The sequence below is a fragment of the Vigna unguiculata genome, chromosome 4 (genome assembly GCF_037176805.1).
Source record: "Vigna unguiculata cultivar grain cowpea cultivar isolate G323 ecotype 2 chromosome 4, ASM3717680v1, whole genome shotgun sequence".
NCBI classification, from domain to species: Eukaryota; Viridiplantae; Streptophyta; class Magnoliopsida; order Fabales; family Fabaceae; genus Vigna; species Vigna unguiculata.
Genome location: NC_140795.1, coordinates 653646 through 676136, shown reverse-complemented (window position 1 = coordinate 676136; position 22491 = coordinate 653646). Strand labels below are relative to the sequence as shown.

The window sequence follows — 22491 nt, the reverse complement described above, 5'->3', positions numbered from 1 at the left end:
AATAAATAGATATGATCATTTTAATCTAATTATGTTAATTTTTTTGCGAGTCAAACATATTTTAGACTAACAATTGAGTTATTTACACAACCACTTTTAATATTAACTAAAAAACGTATTTGATACGTCAACTAAATTTAACATAATTGAATTAAAAAATATATAATTAAAATTATTTTTTTAATTTATAGACCAAAATATATAAGTTTTTGACAGAAATAAATTTTAATTTTGCGTAAAATTCATAAACTAAAAATATACTTGATCCTGATATTTACTTATATTAAATTTACCTTTTTTCATATTGTAGAATTATTTAATTTATTTTCCCTAAACGAATAAATGAAAAAAAAAAAAAAAAGAGGAAGAACAAAATCAAATTGTTTTGATTATCCATTTGAGTTGACCTTGGAGGAAGCAATGGAAGGAGCATACATAAATATTCCACTGTTTAATAATATTTGTTCACCTATAAAATGGTTGGTGACACGGTTCCCAGGAACATTAACTCTTATAGTAATCATAAATAGTATATATAGTAGAAAAAGAAGTGTTTAATTTTATATATACACACACACAAAAATATTCCAAAATACTCTCTTTTTTCTGCATTAAGAATATAGTACATTAGCACAATTCTTGATACTGTGTTTATGTATCATTCCCTTGACCATTGGTTATTAACATCAATAATTAATATAATTAATAGGGGAGACAAATTTGGTATCATGAGGCTTCTCATTAAATAAGTACAAAGCAATTAATTAGGAATTAATTAAGAATAAGAAAAACATTAATGACCAGAGCTTGGACCTTCTTCATGACGTCAAGCTAGGGTTTCAATTGACTGATTTATTTGACTGTAGTTTTTCAGTTTTTTTTATTTTTATTTTTATTATTGTTATTATTGTTGTTGTTATTATTAAAGAAAGAAAAAAAAGGTAGGATATATCTATTTGCTTTCAAGTGGCAGAGGACAAGTACTTCTCTAACTTTTGTTTAGTGTTTTTTTTAGGGTGAACTTTTGTTTTCCATTGGACAATTTACAATTATTTTTTCAACTTTTTTGTATTTTTTTTTCGTTACATAATTAATTATAGTCTCTGGTTCTCTCATGGGATCAAATATTTATAGTATTTTGATTAATTAAGATATTAATTTTTAGAAAGAGATTCAGTCACATTTAAAATCTTTTATCTTTAAGAATACGTCATATGAAAAGTAAGGTCGTATATATCTCACTAATTTAGTATATACTAAATTAGTATATAATAATTTAGTATATATATACACTATACTAGTATGCAAGTAGATGGGTGGGGCAAATTTGAATTGAATTATAATAGAAAAAAAATACTATGATTTTGTTACAATAATTTAAAAAAAAATATCTATAACTGCTTTAATGCAAACAATTAACTCATTCGTTAATATATATTTTTATAAATGTGTACATAATCTAGTTATTTAGAGTATATTGTATTATTGATATATATGTTCATTTTTTTCCAATAATATTTATCCATATTTATGTACTCAGTAGAATCCAAGATTGTTGTTTCAATTTTAACTAGTGTTTTAACAGAGAGATCGTAGAATAAATGTTTTTTACATGATTAAAAATTAAAAATTACAGTAGATAAAAAATAATTTCTAATTATAACTAAAAATGAAACCCATTCTGCAAATTTTATAAAACTATCTCTCATTAATATTATAAATGAAAATAATGAGAGATAGTTTTATATACTACTATCCTATTTTCTTAAAAGTAAAAAAATAAAGGGTAGCACAGATGTTGAAAAGAAAAAATGTGAGAGGGTGGCCCATAATTTGACCCAATTATGTGTTTTTGGTTGGGCCTTTTGTAAGATTGCTTGAGAGGTGGAATTCCGTGGTGGGTGAAAGGTGTCCAGAACTTCACGGAGCAAAAGTCCACCAACTTCAGAGTCACCACCCAACAATATTATCTTATAATAATTCTATTATTAGGTTTATACAACTTTCACATGCAAAATATATCATTAATGTTTATAATATATCTAGTACATTTTTTTAAACTTTAGTATTTAATAAATTCAAAATGTTGATTTAAATATCTGTTGTTGTTTCTGTAAATTTTAAGGTTTACTAGCCGTTAGATTAAATATATGTTAACTTGAAGTGTTGAAAAGTTATTATGTAATATATTCGTAAGATACATCATCACATGATGATGTATGTATGTATAATTTTTCATTCTTAATTATTTTGTTGGACTTTTGATATACGAATTCTTTACATAAAACATTTAATATTATTTTTAACACAAAATACATAATATTGGATATTTTGAGAGAATTTATCGAAAAGATTCAATAATAGTAATAATATATGAGCTCGATTGATATAAGAAAGTGATACTTTAATTCAAAAGTATAAGAAAAGATAATAAGTTTAAGAGTTTTTATTTTTAATTTTATATTATATAAGATTTAAAATTGCTGAATACCGCTTTATAGATAAATTATATTTAAAACATAGTAAGGTCAAGTATGCTTTTAGTAGTCTTTTTAATTTAATTACGTTAATATTTTCTTGACATGTCTAATACATTTTCTGTTAGTATTGGAGTTGTTTATTTTGTTTTACACAATTTCAATTCAATATTTATTAAAAAATACGTTTAACACCTCAAAAAAAGTTAATTTAATTGGATTAAAAAGATTATATTCATTCAATTTTAAAGTTTATAGATCAAAATGTAGCTAAATTTCAAACACCAGCAAATTTCAATTTTTTATCAAAATTTAAGAACTAAAATCGTGCTTTTCTCAAAATAGCATCGATGTTTGAGTCAATTAGACCGGATCTTGTCTTCCATTATTTATGTTCAATCAATTCAATGGATGCCTCTGCATGAATTTGTGGGCATTTTATAGAGAAGAGATTCTGGGAATTTGAATTTGAGTGGTGAAATTATTATATGAATGGTTGTGAAGTTTGTGAGATGACAGAGTGTGATTGGTGTATGAAAAACAAAGTATAGAACCAAAAATGGTTGATGGACGGCCAACAACACCTTGACGGTGGCATAAGGCCTGTACGGATACCTACCAACCACTCATTAATCTCTTTTTGTTTCTTTTCCACCATTACAAAATTAAACTCACTCAACTTCAAAAAATAAATTGTTTTAGTTGGAGAATCAAGTCAACTTTACTTTTACTTTCATATTAAATATGTTCATATATTTCATATTTCTTTGGATAAGAATAATATGGACAGAATTGAAAAAATTATATTTAATTGATATGAATATTCAATATATTCCTCACATCATATTGAGGACTTCTAATACTGTATTTATTTAATAAAAGAACTTTATCTCTTAGGTATATAATTATGTTGGAATTTTGTAAGATTTAATTAAATTTTTAAAATTTAGTTATTAATATATTATTAGGATTACTTAAAAGATTTAGTACAATAAAATTTATTGTTTATAAGGTTATAATGTTATTCGTTATCATGTTATTGTTAGACTATCAATAAATATTAATATTTAGTTATATATTTGATATGTGTATATGTTTTAGTAGATGTATAGGAAATCTTATATTAATTATATATAAAATAAATTTGTAATACATAAATGGATATAAGCTTTATAAATAAATTTTTGTGACATTGAAAATCATACCATAAAACATTGAATAACATATAAAAAAATTATAAATATTGAATTTTTAAATGTTATGCCGAAGGTGTTCGTCATGATATTTTATTTTGATTTATCTTTGATTTATTTTTAATTTATGACTTCAATCATTTTTAAATTATTTATTTTAATTTTTTTAAGTGATATGATGTGATGATCTAAGTGTGACTAGAATGGTAAGTAAAAATGATTAAAAAAAAATTAGTTAAAATATTATTATCTATATTTTATATATATAATCGTGTTTTTATGGATTTAAGATTTATGATTTATGGTTAGGATTTATGGATTAATCTTTCTAATCTACCTTCTTAAAAATATTTCAATATTAAAATAAAATAAACTATTTATTTATTTATATACTTTAGTTCATCTTATCCTTAATTAATATGAAAATTTTCATGGTTATAGTAGTAATAATTATTTGTATAAAAAGAGATTGCATTGGTGGTGAGGGCGAACACAGAGACCAGACATTGACGTTGTAGTTTTTGTTTCCAACTGAAGACTAAAGCATAATTGATTTTTATTTTTGGTCCACAACTTTTTTTTTTTTTAATTTTCTTCCAACATCATCAACTTCATGTGACTGTTATATGGATCTAGAATGTGACTTTGCATGCGCCAATTTATTGTTTTCTATCACTTTGCACCATTCATGCCTTATGATTCACGAACACTCTTTCAAATAATATAAATATAAGTTTAGTAAAAATATACATTTTATACTTAACAATCAATATAAAAGTTAGCATAAGTATTTTTTTGTAATAATTTATAATTACATCCCAAAACCTGAACTTATTTATATGTATTATAGTACAAGAGTGTTGTGTAATTTATTTAAAATATAATAATAATAATGTTGTTGAAGTGAGAGTGCTATAGTTTCATCGAGAATGATTCAGTTTAATTTGTTGTGTAAAAGGAAAAAAAAAATGATATGTTTGAACTTTTCTTTTGGAGAAAGAAAAATTAAAATTAATTTTCATAAACTAAAATGAACTTATATTTGAAGTTAATTATAAAAGTTCTTTCACAGTAAAATTAACTCCATTAAATATATTATTTATAGGTGTCATGTAACATGCGTGACAGAAGTTTTACTATTTGCAGTATCTAAAATTTGTTTTGGTAAGATTGGTGAAAACATCATCCATCTAATAATGTATATTTTTTAATTAAATTTTGGCTTTCCATGATGTTTGTAATGCAACAATGATGAGGAAACAATTGTTAAAATAATTATTATATTAATAGTATCTGAGGTCAACAATGACATCAGCTCTCAGTTTCCAAATTATTTTAAAACTCTAGTTTAACAAAAATTTATACATGTGGTTACTTTCAAATTTTAAATAATCTTTTAGTATACAAAAATTAAACATACAAATAAATTTAAATCCTTATCCTGTACATTTCCTGCACTGAAACGATAAACCTAATAAATTCGATAATTGAAATTAAACTACTTACATTAATTTTATTCATTCTTATTCAAATTTAAATTAAATATTTTTTTTTTCAGATTTATATAAAAATTGAATTATCGGACAAAAGTTATAAAAAGTATGTAGTTTTAGAAGATTTATTAATTATTAAGATTCTCTTTCTTTTAAAGTTTTCTTCCAATTTAATCCATATAAACCAAATAGAAAGTTTAAGTTACCTATATTCTAATTAACTTAATTTAAATATTTTGCTACCATCTTAAAGTTTAGTAAATTAAAAATATTCGATAGTATATACAAAATACTGGTTAGTTCACATTTGAAAGACATGCACGAATTCAACAACTAATACTTTTTATTTTTTATTAAAAAAATATTTTTTATTTTAAGACAATAGTTTAAGGTTAGTCAAATTTAAACAAAAAAAAAAAAAAACTGCAATAGCCATCCATCAATAAACAGAAAGACAGTAATATTACGTCAATAGACAGAAGAATTTTAATTCTGACTGGTTATTTAATTTTAATAACTATTAAATACATTCTTAAAAAGTATTAAGTACATATAATGATATCATATAATACATAGAAACAAATATAAATTAATATAAACTATTTAATACGCGTATATAAAGTCATAATTTGTGGCAAAAAAGTCATAATAATTTCGATACAAATTTCTTTTTAATATATTTATAATCCATAATTTTAACGCGAAAATAAAATTTGCCTGAAATATTTTTATTTTAAAACTTAAAAATATAAATGAATATAGTTATGTTAATTTAATTGTGTTAATTTTTTATTAAGTATTAATCAATTTTGTAGATTAGTATCTGAGTTAGAATCTGTTACACACAGCGTATATAATTTAAATGTTGATAAAAACATTATTTAACACTTAACACGTAAAAAATATCTAATATAATCAGAAAATCTATATCAATTTTTAAAATTTGAGGTTGTATTAAAGTTTGAAACAAATACAAATTCTAATTTTATGATAAATTTAAAATTTAAAAATATATTTAAATATCTCTACGAATAATTTGTTTAGACAGAATATAACAATTATTCTTTTATTAGGAAAACACTCTATCACCAGCATTAACATGTACACGCACCTCATCTTTAATAATTAACCATTGTTAAAGTTACATTCAATTACCATTAGGTTAAATGGATTTATTTAATGAGTTAAAGCAATTTTTTTTAAACTTTATTTTTTAATTAAAGAAAATCTGAATTGTTTGCCACTTAAACCAGAAGACACTAATAGAATTAAAAATTAGTCATTAATGGCAAAGTTTTGAGCTTATACTAATATAATTGGTTGAATTTCCACTCTAATAAAAAAATTGTTTATTTGTTGTCAATAATTTTTATGTGATGTAACATATAGAAACTGTGATTGAAAAGGAAGTGCAGCAACTTTGGCTTCAACATACTAAACATTTTGGTGCAAGGTTGTACACAAACTACTCAGGAACGAATATGCTTGAGCACCGAAATCTAAGTATGATTAGTGGTATCATTAATAAATAAATGTTTTTTTTTAAGGTTGGTTGCTCATTTCACAAATAATAAAGTAATTGTGAGGCATATACGTTAATATTAAACAAGTAATTGCGTTTTTCTCTTGATTTAATATTAATATTTTCTTATTCAATAATTATTTGTTTAAGATGTGAAGATGAACTTTATGTTTTGATTGGATTAAAAGAAGAAGTGGAAAAAAAAAAGAAGAAAGGAGGTTGGGTAGGTAAGATTGTTTGGATAGAGAAAAAATAGTAAAAAGTTTGTGATGAATAAGATTAATGTGAAATAAAAATAATTAAATTAATTATAAAAATGTTCATAATTTTATTTTAAATAAGAATGAGTATACATAATAAAAAGAGAAAAATCATTTATGAAATGAAAATGATATGCTTAAAACTTTATTTAGTTTTTGAAATTAAATATATTTTTTATCAAGCTAAATGTTTTGTATCATTGTTTCAAATGCATTTTCTAGAAGAAGTTGTGATAAATCATACCTCGTTATTAGACAACATTTGAAAATTTTAGAACAAAGTAAAATAAACAAACATGTATTTATAGTTATGGACAAGACAATTAATAGATAAATAATTTTTTTATTACACATGGATTCAACATTATGTGTATACTAAATACATAATTAGTTATAAGCCAAATAAAAGTGTATATAAAAACATTTATAAGTAATTTATTACAACTTTTCTTCTTATGTAAAATACAACATGCACTTTTATCACAAATCGATAATGATTTGAGGTATTTAACCTTTATTATGAGATTATTGATGTCATTTTACAACAATTTATACACGAATTCAAACATAAATAATAAACTATGAATTTTGGTCTCTATTTCTCCATTAAGAGAACATTGAAGTCAATCAAAAAGCTTATGAATGATACATTAGACTTTATATTTTTTTATTTTTGTGTGTGTAGTAACTCGCATTTATGTATATACTCTATTTTTATTAAGAATGTTGATGCTTTTAAAAGTTGAGAAGTAGTTTTTAATTCAAAACACAACTTCTTAAAACTAGCACTTATTCTAGGTGAATTTTGTAGAAAATAAAAAACGGACATAATTATACAAGCATTATAAGACTTTATGGAAAATTATTTGTTAAAGACATACATGTTAAATTTGGGATTTAAAAATAATAGTAAAAAAACAAATAATACGTACATTACATGATAAGAGATTTAGGTAAATGGACCAATCTTTTAACCACCCAAATGTAGAATTTGGGTGAATGTTTACAAGTCTCAACCTTTTTTAGATAATAAAAACACAAATTTTAACTACACATAATTTTCTAAAACTATCATAACTTTCTACCCACTTTCATCTGATCCCTATGTTAGCATCGATATTTGATTCTTATTGATGATAGTTTTCACATTTAATTTCCACCTACAATTCACAAAAACTAATTTAGAAACACATATTTCTCTCACATTCGAAAAAAAAAATCAAAACTTTTTTGTTAGTTATATTTCACAAAACTCCTTGGAAGAAGACAAGAGTCACGGAAAACAGAGACAGCCTCTGTTTTTGGCTAGAACAAAACAGGACTTAGAATTTAACCATGCAAGAAAAAAAGATAAAAAAAAAAAGACACAAGGAATCCGGAATCTCCAAGGTTTATTCTAGAAGAACCAAGTAGTCCACCACAGCACAGCATAGCATAGCATCACTGTGTTCCACGCCGCACCCTCAAAAAAGCTGTGGATCAAAGTCTACAACTTCAAATCCACACTCTATTCCATTTCCATCTTCAGCCACCTGTTTCTGCTTCACAAGAAAGTTCCTTTTTCACCTTTCTCTTTTTTTTTTTTTTTGTAAGCTACCATCATTGATTTCTCATATAAAAATCAAATTCCACCTTGGTGTCTGATTCCTTCGGTCAACTCCGTTTACTATAAATATGACCACTCTTTTCTTCATCTTCTTCAACTCCCATCACCACCTTTGAATGGATTCTAGTTCCGAGTTTTCAAATCACAACCAAAACCCCACCACCACCATCAAACAGAACGGTTTCCTTCATCCGAAGCTGGGTTCCGAACCTGCCAGATCGCGATCACGCGCTGCCATGGCTTCGCCTGCCAACTCCGACCCTAAGGTCGTCACCGGCGCAGCTGGTTACATCCTCGAGGATGTTCCGCATTTGACCGATTACATTCCGAATCTCCCAGTACGTCGTCGTTTTCATCGTTCTGATTTTCTCTCACGCCACCGTCCAAAGCTGTTCCTCACCTGATCAGCGATCACGTGGACCTTTTTTTTTTTTTTCTCTGTCTCACCTTTTTCCTCGAAACACTCGAATGCTTTGTCGTGTTGTATAATACAACTACTTTTTTCTTCCCTTTTCCTCCCCCTGTTTTTTCTTTTCCATCTGCCGACACCCAAATTTAATAATAATGGGGAAATTTTTTATTTTCTGGTTCGGGATCAGAAATCTGTAATTAGCTCAACAATTTTTTCTTTTGGGGTGAAGGAAAAAAAAAAAACTTTATTTTCTTTTCACTTAAATTTTTGGTGTATGATGATAACTGTGTGTTTGTGTTGTCGCAGACATACCCAAATCCTTTGCAAGACAACCCTGCTTATTCAGTTGTTAAGTAAGTGTTAATTGGTTAATTCTTCTTCTCTTGGGTTTTAATTTCCTTTACCTTGTTGCTTTGATAGGTGAAATTGAATTTATTATTTACTTGTCGTTTCGCAGGCAGTACTTTGTGCATGTTGATGACAGCGTTCCTCAAAAGGTTGGTTTCTGGTTACAATTTTGATGGTTTTAAGTAATTAGGGATGGGTTTGCAGATTAACTGATTTCTACATTAAGGTGGTGCTGCATCATCATCATCATCATCATCATCTCCCTTGCTTGTATGGACACCTTCAAATCCAAATTTGAATGGAATGGTAACTGCATGGGGTGAATGTTGGTGGGGTTTTATTTTATGTTTATGTTATGTTTCCATTTGCAGCTTAGACATTGTTACCTACTTACCTTAATTAACCTGTCATCTATTTTCATTTTGTTTCGACTTTTTGACAGGTCGTTGTTCACAAAGATGGTGCACGAGGGGTACATTTCAGGCGCGCTGGGCCTCGTCAAAAGGTACGTTTCCATGTGTGGGTCTGGTCGATGTTTCTATCCGAACATTGTTCGGTAAATTTGGTATGTCTGGTGTCTGACTTTTTTATTTATGGCTTCTAAAATTGGATATTCAGGTGTATTTTGAAGCAGATGAAGTTCAGGCTGCCATTGTTACTTGTGGGGGTCTGTGTCCCGGGCTCAACACTGTCATCAGGGAGTTAGTATGTGGCTTGAACCATATGTATGGCGTGAAGAGAGTTCTGGGAATAAATGTACGTGAATGTTCATGGCGTTTACTCTCTTTCTTTTTGATTATTTTTTGTTGTCGTTTTGGATTAGGGGGACAGTGGCATTAAAACTGAAAACAAGTTATGTTCTTTATTTTCTGTCGTGTTTCAGACAAGCCTTAAATGCCTGAGGTTGGTTATTAATGTACTAATTTGCGCTTGTCTAAAGAGACCAATGATTGTTGTTGGTCTGTAATAATTGTACAGGCTTTTATTTATTTCTCTCATGTTGCTATCATAGTTTCTGACTGCTATCTCTAACTAATGATATTGTTGTGATGTGAAGGGAGGATACAGGGGTTTCTATGCTCGCAACACAATCACTTTAACTCCCAAGAGTGTGAATGATATACATAAGCGTGGAGGGACTGTCCTAGGAACATCACGAGGAGGACATGACACCAAAAAGATCGTTGACAGTATTCAAGATCGAGGAATCAATCAGGTCTGCATTTCTTTCCATTGTGTAGTATCTTTTTTGTGTATGTTCATCAGATTAATATCTTTCTGAATTCAGGTTTATATCATTGGAGGAGATGGAACTCAGAAGGGTGCATCTGCAATTTTTGAGGTATCTAAAATTACTATATCAGAATTAGTGTTTAGGGATATGAACGAACATTTTAGCAAAATCATTTGGATATTCAAGATCTGTTAAACTAATTGCATTAGTAATTCAACCTGATTATCCATGCAGGAAGTCAGAAGGCGTGGTCTCAAAGTTTCAGTTGTAGGAATCCCCAAAACAATAGACAATGATATCCCGGTAAATCTTTATTTCTTCTACATTCTACCTTTATTTGGCTATAAACTCATAGTTTAAACCCCATTAGCATCATTAGTTGGTAAATTTCTTCTGCTGTCACTTTGTTGCTTAATAGGTTATTGACAAGTCCTTTGGCTTTGACACTGCTGTTGAGGAGGCTCAACGAGCTATAAATGCGGCTCATGTTGAGGCTGAAAGTGTTGAAAATGGCATAGGTGTGGTCAAGTTGATGGGTAGAAACAGCGGTAAGAACTGCTTTCGGGTTCAATTTTAATATCAATTGCCTAAGAATTATGCGAAGCTTTATACATTGTTTCTTAAGTTCTTCTATTGGCGTTGTTACTGAACCTAACTTCACTTCATACATGGTGTATTTTGGATGTATGGTGCAGGATTTATTGCAATGTATGCTACTCTTGCAAGTAGAGATGTGGATTGTTGCCTAATTCCAGAGTCACCCTTTTACCTAGAAGGTCCTGGGGGACTTTATGAATATATAGAGAAAAGACTCAAAGAAAATGGTCACATGGTTATTGTGATTGCTGAAGGTGCAGGACAAGAACTTGTTTCTGAGAGTGTGCAGTCCATGGGCACGCAGGATGCTTCTGGAAACAAGCTTCTTCAAGATGTTGGCCTATGGATATCCCAAAAGATTAGGGTTGGATAGTTATTCATTCTATGTGCATTCTATATTACTATTTGCCAATTTTTCACTACTGATAAACGTTTATAAAGATATTTTCTGTCGCTTACTTTAAGCATTTTTACACCTTGCAGGATCATTTTGCTGAACAGAAGACACTACCCATAACTCTCAAATACATAGGTTTGTAAAAGTGATTAAACTCTTGAATTTCATGAAAGGGGACTAAAGGCTTCGCTTTTCTGTTTTACAGATCCAACTTACATGATCCGAGCTATTCCAAGCAATGCTTCTGACAACGTGTATTGCACACTTCTTGCTCAAAGTGCTGTTCATGGAGCAATGGCAGGTTACACTGGCTATACTAGTGGACTTGTCAATGGAAGACAAACTTATATACCCTTCTATGTAAGTTCATCAGACATGATATTTGTTGGTTCCATAGAATATATAAGATTTATCTGTTGACATTCAACAAACCCGTTTGTGATAAAGTTTCATACTTTTTTGCTTTGTTATGCAGAGAATCACTGAGAGACAGAACCACGTAGTGATAACTGATAGAATGTGGGCTAGGCTTTTATCTTCAACAAACCAACCTAGTTTTTTGGATGTGAAGGGTGATCATGAAGAGAAGAAGGAGGAAGAATCATTGCATCAGGTAGCGGATGAACAAATTTCCAAAGTCACTTCGGGTAACCATAACAACGAAATCAGCCATGTGTATCCCGCAGCTTGCTAGATATTACTGTGATTTGTGACCCTTTGTGATGCGATATACTTAGTATATAAGAGCTATCATTTTGCCCTTGTTTGTCAATAAGATGGCTGTGGAAAACTCAGCCTTGCACCATGAAAATGCTTGTCAGAATGTTGTTGCTTTCCAATGAGATTGCTTTATCTGGAAATGAACTTTCATTGGTTTGAATTGAATATCCACAACTAGCTTTGCTCACTGTAGGCACTAGGCAAATCAAACGGGTGAAAGATGATTTTTTTAGAATTTTTAATGCAAGATTATTGATTAAATTAAACCATTTATGTCATTTGATTGGTGGCATCTAAAAGAAAGTGTAAAGGATTTGTGTGAGTGGTAGTATATGTGAATTTCCAGAACTTGCTGACCGTGTTAAAGTTGAAGTTTTAACAACTCAGGTAGTAGCAGCCAAGAAGCTCGGAAGTTTTTGACTTGTAGAAATTAGAAAACGAGTGTGATGAATGAATGTGGCACTATTATTTATAAATTATTATGAAATGAAATTTCGTGCTTGACTTAAATTCTACTATTATATGTTATCCTACTATGGAAAAATATTATATTTGGATTTGGACTTCTATTCAAAAATTAAAGTTGGTGGCTTTATTTTATTATCATTAATTAATAGCTGATATGTACTTACTTTAAATGAAAGATTTGACCTTTTTATTAAAGGTTTTTACTTTATATTTAGATTTTTTTATACTTTTAATTAAATATTTATAATTAAATTTTGTCATTAATTAAAGTGGTGTGGTTATTACTTTGAATTGTTTGTTATTCACGTCTCTAATGATTTAATTAAGATTTAAGTATCTTTTGATTAATATTTAAATTTTTTATTAAATTTGATTATTTTTAATTGAATTTCTTTTAAAAATTTTGTTATATTGATTTTATTTTATTTTTCAATTGATTTTATTGTGTATTAGAATATCTTTGATTTTATTTTTGTTCTAGTATTTAATTTATAAAATGAAATTATATTATTCTTTACAAAGATAATTAAGATGTTAGAATTTCATTTTTATTATTTATATGATAGTGATTTGTTTTAAATTATAAAATCAAACGAATTATGTTATCTAATTGATGATATAGATTCACTTAAAAAATAAAAAGATTTTAATGATAATTTTGAATAAAAACCTCACTTAAAAATATTTAAATTTGAAAAAAGAATTCAATCTTAATTAAATTGTTGCTGATAATGATTTAATACAACAGTGAAATTATCTTAGACAACAATATCTAATTAAGAAACATAAAATTTTTGATGCGCTATGATTTTTTTCTATACGGATTAATTTATAAAAAAAATAAAATTTATTCGTTATAATTAAATGATAATGGTTCCTTTATAGTTTCGTGGCACATACAAAAAATAACTTTTTAAAATTCTTTCCAGATTTTGAAATGTATTAAAAAGTTTGGCATCTGTGTTATTAATTAAAATTTTCTAAAATTATAAGTAGAATTTAATAAATAATAAAAATGAATGACAAAAAGTTATAATTCAAATTTTAATCAATAAGTAATTGGTTTTTTAGAAGCTTGTTGGTATGTCTATTGTTACATTATTAAAATTAGTTTTCTTGCTGATAAAAAAAATAAAAAATAATTAGTTTTCTGTTGCTTGGGTCCATTCATTGCCACCATACATATCTATTTAACAGTTTTCTCTCATAGAAATGTTACAGCTTACTCCGTTCGAAGACAAAAAAATAAAAATAATATATATTTTAGAATGACTTATAAATTGTCTTTTTGTTTTAGAAAATATACAATGTAATTCTATAGCACTCTATGGAGCCGCTTATTTAATTTGAATAAAAGTTCATCTAAAATTTTATACGAAAAAATGTAGATTTAAAATCGACATTAATTATTCAACTTTATTTTGTTAAAAATAGGACGAAAAATATCCAAATAAATTGTACCATTTTTTAAATCGCATTCATTAATAATAATGTCGTTCATATAATTCTTCACTCGTAACACTATTTTTATTTAATTTTTATTATTTCAGTCTTTGAATTTTAAAGACAATATAATTTAATCCGATCTTGTTTTATTTATTCTATTTTGATCAAACTAAACTCTAAACCTATCATTTTTTTTTTATTTAATATAACGTAAAATGACTAGTTGATGAAATGCAAAAAATTAAATAAATATTCCCAGAATTATTTCTTTATTAGAAAAAATACATTTTTTAAGTTGTAGTAAAATTAAAAAATAAATAAAAAGTGAAAAGAGAAGAAAACCGTGAATTAGAAATTAAAACTTCCAAAAATTGAATTAATTAAGAAAAATCAACAACTAAATCAAATAAGTCGAAATTATTATTTTTTGGAACATTAAAAGAAAAAGACACGTAAGTGTTGAAAGAAAGAAAGAATAAGGTGTTGTTTGTTGAGATTGGGAGACTTGGATTGAATTAGGGCATAATCAGAATGGGGATCCGATTCGTGTTGATGGTGAACAAGCAAGGCCAAACGCGCCTTGCTCAGTACTACGAATACCTCACTCTCGAAGAGCGTCGAGCCCTAGAAGGTGAAATCGTTCGCAAATGTCTCGCTCGCAACGAACAACAGGTTCTTCAATCTTCATTTAGATCCACAATTCAACTATTCAGATCCGTTTCATGTATTGCGCATTCGCTTTATGCGATTCAACTTTCTGATTTCGAATTCTCACTCTTAAATTGTTTTTCGTCGTCTTTGATGACGGACAGTGTTCCTTTGTCGAGCATCGCAACTACAAAATAGTGTACAGGCGCTACGCCTCCTTGTTTTTCCTCGTTGGAGTCGACGATGACGAGGTAAATTAATAAATTCCTTTCTCTAAGCCTTTTTTCATCGAAAGACAGTGGAATTTGAAGTTCGTGTGATAACTAAGCAGTTAAATGTCTTCTTTACATAAATTAAGTCTGTGAATTTGAGAGGATATCTCAGTTTGGTGTAAAATGTAATGTTAGAGTGGCGAGTGTTAGTGAAGAAATCTCGAATTGATTTAACATAAATGATAGATGTTGTGCTTTAAGGTGTTGATGTGATGTGGCGTCAATTTCACCTGTGATTTGTTCATGACATGTTGAATGATATTTCCTAAGTACTTTACTTGCTCGTAGTCCATAACAGTGATCAACCTGAGTATATTGATCTGGTATGCATCTTTAACGGAACTATGTGAATATCACTTGGATTTAGTTCCTCTAAAGCGAGTTAAGGCTGAAACAAGTAGTAATCATTGTCGTTGATGAGAAATTTGACTAACACATTTATGATTTGTTGTGCATGTAAATGTTTTTCTTTGGCTGGATGATTATGCATGTACTGTAAAGTTGACCATTAGTTTTGTCATCAATGACTAGGATTTAGTTTCTGTGAAGGGATTTTCTTGTACATTAAAAAATGATTTTCTTATACCGTTATTTTCTCATATATTGGCTTTAACTCCTCTCAGGTGAGTAAGGATAGAATACGTTGTTGATGAGAAAATCAATGGTTGACGTTACATGTTATTCTTAGTTTCTTATGCATGTGTATGTAATATGTAATATAGGCTGTTGACGTTTTTATCCATGTCTGGAATTACTTACTTTATCTTCTATAGTGAGTTGTTTATGTTTAGAAGGGTCGGATCCATGTCACTTTTGTGTAAACCTTGGGAAATATTTAGAATCTTCATGACTCCATGTCACTTTTGTGTAAACCTTGGGAAATATTTAGAATCTTCATGACTTCTTATTCTACCTTCTGCCGATAATGTTGCAGAATGAGTTGGCTATTTTGGAATTTATACACCTCTTGGTTGAAACCATGGATCGTCATTTTGGCAATGTGGTATGTCTCGCTTTACAAACTGTTCTTCCCTGTTTTGAAGGTAGATTCCAATAACTTTGCTTATTTCTCGTTCACATTTACTTGCAGTGCGAGCTAGATATTATGTTCCATTTAGAAAAGGCGCATTTTATGTTGGAGGAAATGGTTATGAATGGTTGTATTGTGGAGACAAACAAATCAAATATTCTGACTCCAATTCAGCTGATGGATAAAACATCTTGAAGGAGAAAAAAAGAAAGATGCCCGGTTTTTGATGTATGAATATCGTTCTGTGTACAATAGACAAGATAATCTACAATTTTCAGTATGAATGAAAATTTGTGTGTAACTTTTTATCTTGTTTTCCTCACATCCCTTGTATGAATGACTATGAACTTGTTTGTTTTTCAAATGGCACTTGGCATTAGAAAAATACCTCGATAATGGAAATTATAAATTTCAAATCAAAATTGCACCTTGACCATACCGACCAGTTGAGGTGTAGTTATGTGACATACACAATAAATTTTCGAGCCAGATGTAGGAGTCTAAAGATTATCTACTTTATTCTAGGGTTAAATGCATGAACGTGGCTTTGAAATGGACTTTTCCTATAGTTGAATATGAAAGGCCCGGGCTACTAAATGCAGAATTCATGACAATCGTTCAGAGTACCCATCTGAAGGGGGAGCTACGCTGTAATGTTTTATAAGGGGTAATGTAAAAAAGGTTTCGGGATAGTATTTTTAAATAATTAAAAGATGATGAGTGTATAGAAAGTGTTCTTATAAATTTCACGAAATCTGAAGAGTGATGACGATATAAGTGGAGAATTAAACCTAACATGTCTCTGCATCTAAATCAAATGATATGAGGAGTTGGTAGTAGTCATTTATGTTTTGATTGGTAGATAGGACAGAAATGGGAAGATGTAAATAAAATTAATGAGTGAAAATAAGTCAAAAATAAAGTAGAAAGAAGAAAATGAAGATATTTAGTTAAACAAAAATAGAAAAAAAAAACGAACATAAAAAAGAAAAAGATGAATAAAAATAAACTAGAAATCGTGAGTTTTATTAATTAAAAAGTTGATTCTTTTATATATTATACTAAACACCCACCAACTTATTTCATTTACTCAAATGTTTTCAACTTATTTCATTTTATATATTATACCAAACACAAATATAACTGTTGTTTCATCTCAATGTAGTCAAACGCATTTCAGTTTTGGTTCATAAATTATGTGAGAACTAATATTCAAACACATTAATTGTATTTTATGTGTATTTATAAACACCACAAGCATTTGTTGCAGTATGTGGTGTAGTTGCAGTGAGGTTGTGATTAGTGTTGGTTTTCTTCTAATGAACTTCAGCTGGGACGTGTGAAAGTTATCTTTAGCTAATACCAACCCTTTACAATAAAAGAAGTCGTGAAAGTTTTCTCACAAATATTCAATAGTTCTCTATTTACAAAATAGAACACACACACTATAGTATGGTTATTTACAGGCACCATTCCTCCTTTAAACTCTCTCTGTGCAGAATAACAAACGACAAACGATAACGATGGTAGCAAAACAGAATGATGAACTAAACAATTTTTTTTCTGTCAGGCATGGTATAGATTCATGCCTAAAAAATATGTATTTTGTTCTGAAATGTCCGTGTTGTACAATTTTGATGCTGAATTGATCGATAGAACTAAACAGCAGCTGGACATCCACCCTTTCTAGGATCACTTACAGCAATAAGAGTACCATGCTTTGATTGTAAGTTGATGTTTTTACCAATTTTCCTGTTCATGTCAGCTGCAGTTTCCGGATTTTGGACAACAAGTTGAGTGACAGCTAAAGCTTCACACTCCCTCAGTATATGACCTCTTTCTTCTAGGAAAATCCTTGTTTCTTTCGAAAGTTGAATGTGATCACCGTTCAGTGCAGTCAAATTCTCATAACTAACTACATTTGGTACTAGCTGCATGAGATAAAGATCCAAATCAGATCCAAGTTTGGAGCATAAAACATCACGGAATTATCTAAATAAAGATTAGTTACTACCTTGTGATAGATCCTCGGGCTCAGAACTGCATCCAAGGGTTTCATTCCCAAGATGAAATGATTAACAAAGACTTGAATCACTGCTGGAGCAATGTTCATTCCACCGCTCCCTCCAAGTACTCCAACCAACTCGTTATTCTGCAAGAGGAATGTTCATGTGTAAGAATCCTTACTCTCCAAATCTAATAAGGTTATTGCTTTTATCTTGGTTAGAATTCACATTCTGCAAATTGCAAGCAATACCTTTGTGACTATAAGAGGAGTCATGGAAGACAATGGTCTTTTGTTTGGTTCGATAAAATTTGCTGGAGCTGGAGGCAGTTTATCAGGGGATATTTCAGTGGGTGCAGAGAAGTCATCCATCTCATTGTTCACCAAAATACCAGTAGAAGTAGAACGAAACCCAGCTCCAAAATGATAGTTTACAGTTGATGTTAGTGACACAGCATTTCTATCAGCATCAACGACACACAAATGGCTTGTTCCATGATCTCTCAGTTGACTCCACCTGCCCAACATGGTTATGAATAATAATTTTTTGTCAACAACTTAGTGATTTTTCAACAGATCTTGCAGAAGGAAATGGTTTCATTCAAATTTCCAGTAGTAGATCGCACCTGTTCATGTAGTACTCTGGAGGGAAAGTAGTGTTATCAAATATCAGTTGCTGAATTTCTTTTGCAAAAGATGGAGAAAGCATTTTGGATATGGTATCATCAATGTTTTCAACAAAGTTAGGGTCACCCAAGTTCATTCGAACAGCAAACATGAATCTCAGAGCTTCTATCAGACGATGTAGACCAAGATTTCCCCTTGCAGCATCAGGATCTCCGTAACTGTCCAAGATGTTCAGAACCTGTTCACAAACAATGAAGAAAACATACTTAATGCAACAATTGTTGATACTAAATGTTGCAGAATTCTGCATTGGTATTAAATGTTGCTCCCCGGGTTTTGCTTTATTGGAATATAAAATTCATTTGTCAATAGACTAATGAAACTAAAGAAAAAAGATGTCTGAATATCTAACATGGAAGTAGCATGCAGAAAAGAGGAGAGAGGAATGTACAAACCAGTGAAAGAGCAAGTGTTCCAGATGAAGGAGGTGGCATTCCATATATGGTGTATCCCATCACATTCAGAGTCATTGCATCTTCTATTTCCAACTTGTAATTGCGCAAATCTTCCATTGTTAAAATGCCACCAGCCTCTTTCACATCCTTCACTAACTTTTCAGCAATGGTGCCATTGTAGAAAGCTTGTGGTCCTTGCTCTGCCACTACCTCCAAGGTGCGACCGAGTTCCTCATTTTTACACACATCCCCTGCTTTCAGCAAAGTCCCTTCGGGTGCATATAGCTTTCTTAACCCAGGATCATCCAATATCTTTTTCGCTTCTTTAACTATGAAACCTCCAAGAGCAGGAGACACTACAAAACCTCTTTTAGCAAGTTCTATAGCTGGTTGGAATAAGGTCTTCCATGGAAATCGTCCATGCTTCGACCAAGCTGCATGAAGGCCAGCCAATTCACCCGGAATTCCCATTGACAATACACCTAAGCTCTTATCCTTCAGATTTTTCTCATACATATTCTGTTTTTCGACCACACAAGCATAAGTTACACTATAGTGAACTTTGAAGAAATTTTGAACATACTACAAGTAAAATGTAAATTTTGTCCTTTGATATGTCAAGCATGAGGTTCAACAACTTCAATGGTTTAGCAGAAAGAGTGAACTTCAAACCTGTGAAGCAGCTGCAGGAGCAGTTTCTCTCATGTCGAAAGCCTGCGTTGGGGAGGTTGAAGAAGATCGAACAACCATGAAACCGCCACCCCCTATACCACTTGATACTGAGAGAACAACACCAATGCATAATGCAGCCGCCACTGCAGCATCCACCGCATGTCCACCCTGCTTAATCAATGAAACACCAATTGCAGAACATCGAGCATCATCAGTTGCAACAACTCCCACATCTGATTCTACAATATCTTCATCACTGCTTGTCATGTATTTTTCTGCTCCTGATAGTATTCCATAACTGGTGTTGTCTTTCACTGCTACTCCAACAACTGGAAAAAAAAAAAAAATTGTGCTGAGCATTACTAGATTTGGTTCATCAATATCATAATCTAATCGTGTTACTGTGAAGCTGATGTCTCGGATTACACATTTTTCCAGATTCTATACTACATTCTATGTTTCTAATTTTTTAGGTACCAAAAAGTTAGTCTTTTTCCAACTAAATGTTTAGTTTACACCATCTTCATCGAGAAAAATAGGAGACTGGGCTATTTTTTTCATCTTTTTTGCCTTTGCAAACTCAGTCTTGGTGGTTCCAAACTTCTTGGAATCTCAACCGATTACAACTATATTAGATTCAACTTTCAAAATAATTATTACAATTATCTATATGCATATATAATATAATAATTCATGAGTTTCGTCCTGAACTAGGACACTGCAGCAAATTACTGACAAATGCAGCATGTGCAGTCACAGAGCGCAAATAATTTTGCTAACGTCGGTGAGCGCAGAAATCTCAATTACAGACCCAAGAGCAGAAGTAGGAATTACCTTTTAGGGTGATGATCAATTTAAAATATCATTGAGAAAGAACAATTAAATTCTGATATTTATGATATAGGTAAAAACTTCAATATATTTTTCAGAACAAATAATAAAAAGGACGTCCTTTATTCGCAGAAAACGATGAAAAAGATTACCCAATAAGTAGTTTATCATTCACTATCAATAAAATAATCCTACATTTTTTTTTATAGATGTTGAACTTCAAAACGTGATGATCATAACATTAAGAACCTTGTTGCAGAACTTGTGCATTAACTCTTTGCTTTTTACCCAAAATCAATCATTTGAAAACTCATTTACCTAATAGTTCATCCCAAACAAAATGCTGTCTTTTGACTTTCCCTGGCATGAACACAGTGAACACTGAAGGGAGATGCAAGAGAGTGACTCTATATTTTGATTCTAAGCTCAATCCAGTCTCTGACATGGAAGAACTTCTTTAACAAACATCCAATTCACCCACTTAAAACATCATCTTCACGTAATTCACAGTTGACAAAAAACAATTCTTCAAAATCCCATGAACAAAAGTATAAAAAACTCTCAAGTGAATGAACCAGAAAGAGAACCACTTACTCGTGGCAGCTACGAAGACGCAGAAGATGATTTTGACCCATTTGAGTCTGTGTGGCAAAACTTGGGATTGCAATAACAAAGGAGAATCCATGATGGTGTGTAGTGAGTGTTCGACACAAGGTTCGTTCAGAACGAAGATATTTGTAAAGAAAAGTTAATGATGAAGATGATACCGATGGTGATGCTGATGTTTGGGATCCACCGGAAACCAAGTTCGGTTGGTTCAGTGTGGCTGATGAATGTGACAACCACATCACAAGAATTAGAAGCATATCCAGTAATATATATGCTATACGCTATGATTACAATTAACTAATTAATTAATCTGCACCAACTACATTAGCCAATTAAAAAAAAAAACCTCGTGCCATTTTCATTAACTAAAGAATTAGTTATTAAACAACATTTGTTTGTGTTCGATATCAAAATGTTTTGAAAACAACATTAATTATGACATGCCGAGAATCACATTGGGTTCGGAATAATAATTGCTGGATTCAGTAGATGTTCAGTGAAAGAGACTAAAAAAGGAAAGAAGAACTTTTGTGGTAATGAGAATGGATTTTCTTCAAACACGCATGGTACATGGACATATAAATGAGGATTTCAGTATTTAATTATTAGATTTTTATTTCAACTCATAAATTATTCGTCAATTAACAATTGCGTGAAAGCAACAAATTCCATTATTCAAATGACTAGTTGTTGTGTTTGGAAATTCTTGTAAGCTTGTACTATTGACAGGTATTTTTTTTTTTTATAAAAGTAGAGAAATGGATAGATTTTAAAAATGGATTAACTATCTTTTTTGGTCTTTTAATTATCGGTAAAAATTAAAATTAGTTTTTTTTAAAAATTTTAGATTAATTTAGTTTCTGGTTTTTATAAATATGTGGTTTAGTCTTTTAAATCAAACATTTTTATATTTATTTAATGTTAATATCGAAACGAACGTGTATCCAATCGTCTAAATATATAAATAAATTAAAATATTATAATAAAATATGTTTAAAATATCAAATAATTTGAATAAAATTTAGTTAAAAAAATTAAATTCACTTATTTACAAAACAATATTAATTCAAGATTTTCAAGAAATAATAATTCTAATTTTAACTCAAAGTTAAAGTATAAAAAATATATTTAATTTATAAAAGTTAGTGAACATGAATATCACATTCTAA

General features: G+C 29.7%; 3 protein-coding genes across 6 annotated transcripts; 2 read left to right on the top strand and 1 right to left on the bottom strand.

The window, feature by feature from the left end:
- The first annotated feature begins 8292 nt into the window (after positions 1-8292).
- Positions 8293-12419, top strand: PFK1 (phosphofructokinase 1). Of its 3 annotated transcripts, XM_028068774.2 has the most exons (14): positions 8780-8889; positions 9270-9316; positions 9421-9460; positions 9538-9617; positions 9754-9816; positions 9930-10067; positions 10369-10527; positions 10600-10653; positions 10780-10848; positions 10964-11093; positions 11241-11506; positions 11626-11674; positions 11745-11899; positions 12015-12419. In XM_028068774.2, exons 4-14 carry the CDS (start codon positions 9615-9617, stop codon positions 12231-12233), a joined length of 1305 nt encoding a protein of 434 aa, XP_027924575.1. In that variant the 5' UTR covers positions 8780-8889; positions 9270-9316; positions 9421-9460; positions 9538-9614; the 3' UTR covers positions 12234-12419. The 3 variants fall into 3 exon arrangements, with proteins under 3 accessions (XP_027924573.1, XP_027924575.1, XP_027924574.1); XM_028068772.2 differs by lacking the exon at positions 9538-9617 and having other exon boundaries at positions 8293-8889; XM_028068773.2 differs by lacking the exons at positions 8780-8889; positions 9270-9316; positions 9421-9460 and having other exon boundaries at positions 9617-9640.
- A 2189-nt stretch (positions 12420-14608) lies between these two features.
- On the top strand, positions 14609-16431 carry LOC114181325 (AP-4 complex subunit sigma). The gene is made up of 4 exons (XM_028067750.2): positions 14609-14845; positions 14986-15072; positions 16028-16096; positions 16184-16431. The coding sequence occupies exons 1-4, from the start codon at positions 14705-14707 to the stop codon at positions 16316-16318; spliced, it is 432 nt and encodes a 143-aa protein (XP_027923551.1). The 5' UTR covers positions 14609-14704; the 3' UTR covers positions 16319-16431.
- Positions 16432-17492: 1061 nt separating this feature from the next.
- On the bottom strand, positions 17493-21584 carry GGT4 (gamma-glutamyl transpeptidase 4). Of its 2 annotated transcripts, XM_028069065.2 has the most exons (8): positions 21308-21580; positions 21032-21206; positions 19883-20211; positions 19211-19729; positions 18755-18993; positions 18381-18645; positions 18138-18275; positions 17493-18054 (listed from the first exon to the last, which is right to left on the bottom strand). In XM_028069065.2, the coding sequence occupies exons 2-8, from the start codon at positions 21156-21158 to the stop codon at positions 17782-17784; spliced, it is 1890 nt and encodes a 629-aa protein (XP_027924866.1). In that variant the 5' UTR covers positions 21159-21206; positions 21308-21580; the 3' UTR covers positions 17493-17781. The 2 variants fall into 2 exon arrangements, with proteins under 2 accessions (XP_027924866.1, XP_027924867.1); XM_028069066.1 differs by lacking the exon at positions 21032-21206 and having other exon boundaries at positions 21308-21584.
- Between the last annotated feature and the right edge of the window lie 907 nt (positions 21585-22491).

What these genes read in the sequence shown, in the direction of transcription:
- PFK1 (XM_028068772.2), top strand. Translation starts at nt 8,668, where the DNA reads ATGGATTCTAGTTCCGAGTTTTCAAATCACAACCAAAACCCCACCACC. An exon ending in ATGACAGCGTTCCTCAAAAG is followed by an intron (nt 9,461 to 9,753) that starts GTTGGTTTCTGG and finishes ACTTTTTGACAG; the next exon opens with GTCGTTGTTCACAAAGATGG. An exon ending in GTTGATGGGTAGAAACAGCG is followed by an intron (nt 11,094 to 11,240) that starts GTAAGAACTGCT and finishes TGTATGGTGCAG; the next exon opens with GATTTATTGCAATGTATGCT.
- LOC114181325 (XM_028067750.2), top strand. Translation starts at nt 14,705, where the DNA reads ATGGGGATCCGATTCGTGTTGATGGTGAACAAGCAAGGCCAAACGCGC. An exon ending in TTGGAGTCGACGATGACGAG is followed by an intron (nt 15,073 to 16,027) that starts GTAAATTAATAA and finishes ATAATGTTGCAG; the next exon opens with AATGAGTTGGCTATTTTGGA. An exon ending in ATCGTCATTTTGGCAATGTG is followed by an intron (nt 16,097 to 16,183) that starts GTATGTCTCGCT and finishes ATTTACTTGCAG; the next exon opens with TGCGAGCTAGATATTATGTT.
- GGT4 (XM_028069065.2), bottom strand. Translation starts at nt 21,158, where the DNA reads ATGTCAGAGACTGGATTGAGCTTAGAATCAAAATATAGAGTCACTCTC. An exon ending in TGTTTGGGATGAACTATTAG is followed by an intron (nt 20,212 to 21,031) that starts GTAAATGAGTTT and finishes TTTTTTTTCCAG; the next exon opens with TTGTTGGAGTAGCAGTGAAA. An exon ending in GAACACTTGCTCTTTCACTG is followed by an intron (nt 18,994 to 19,210) that starts GTTTGTACATTC and finishes GTTTGTGAACAG; the next exon opens with GTTCTGAACATCTTGGACAG.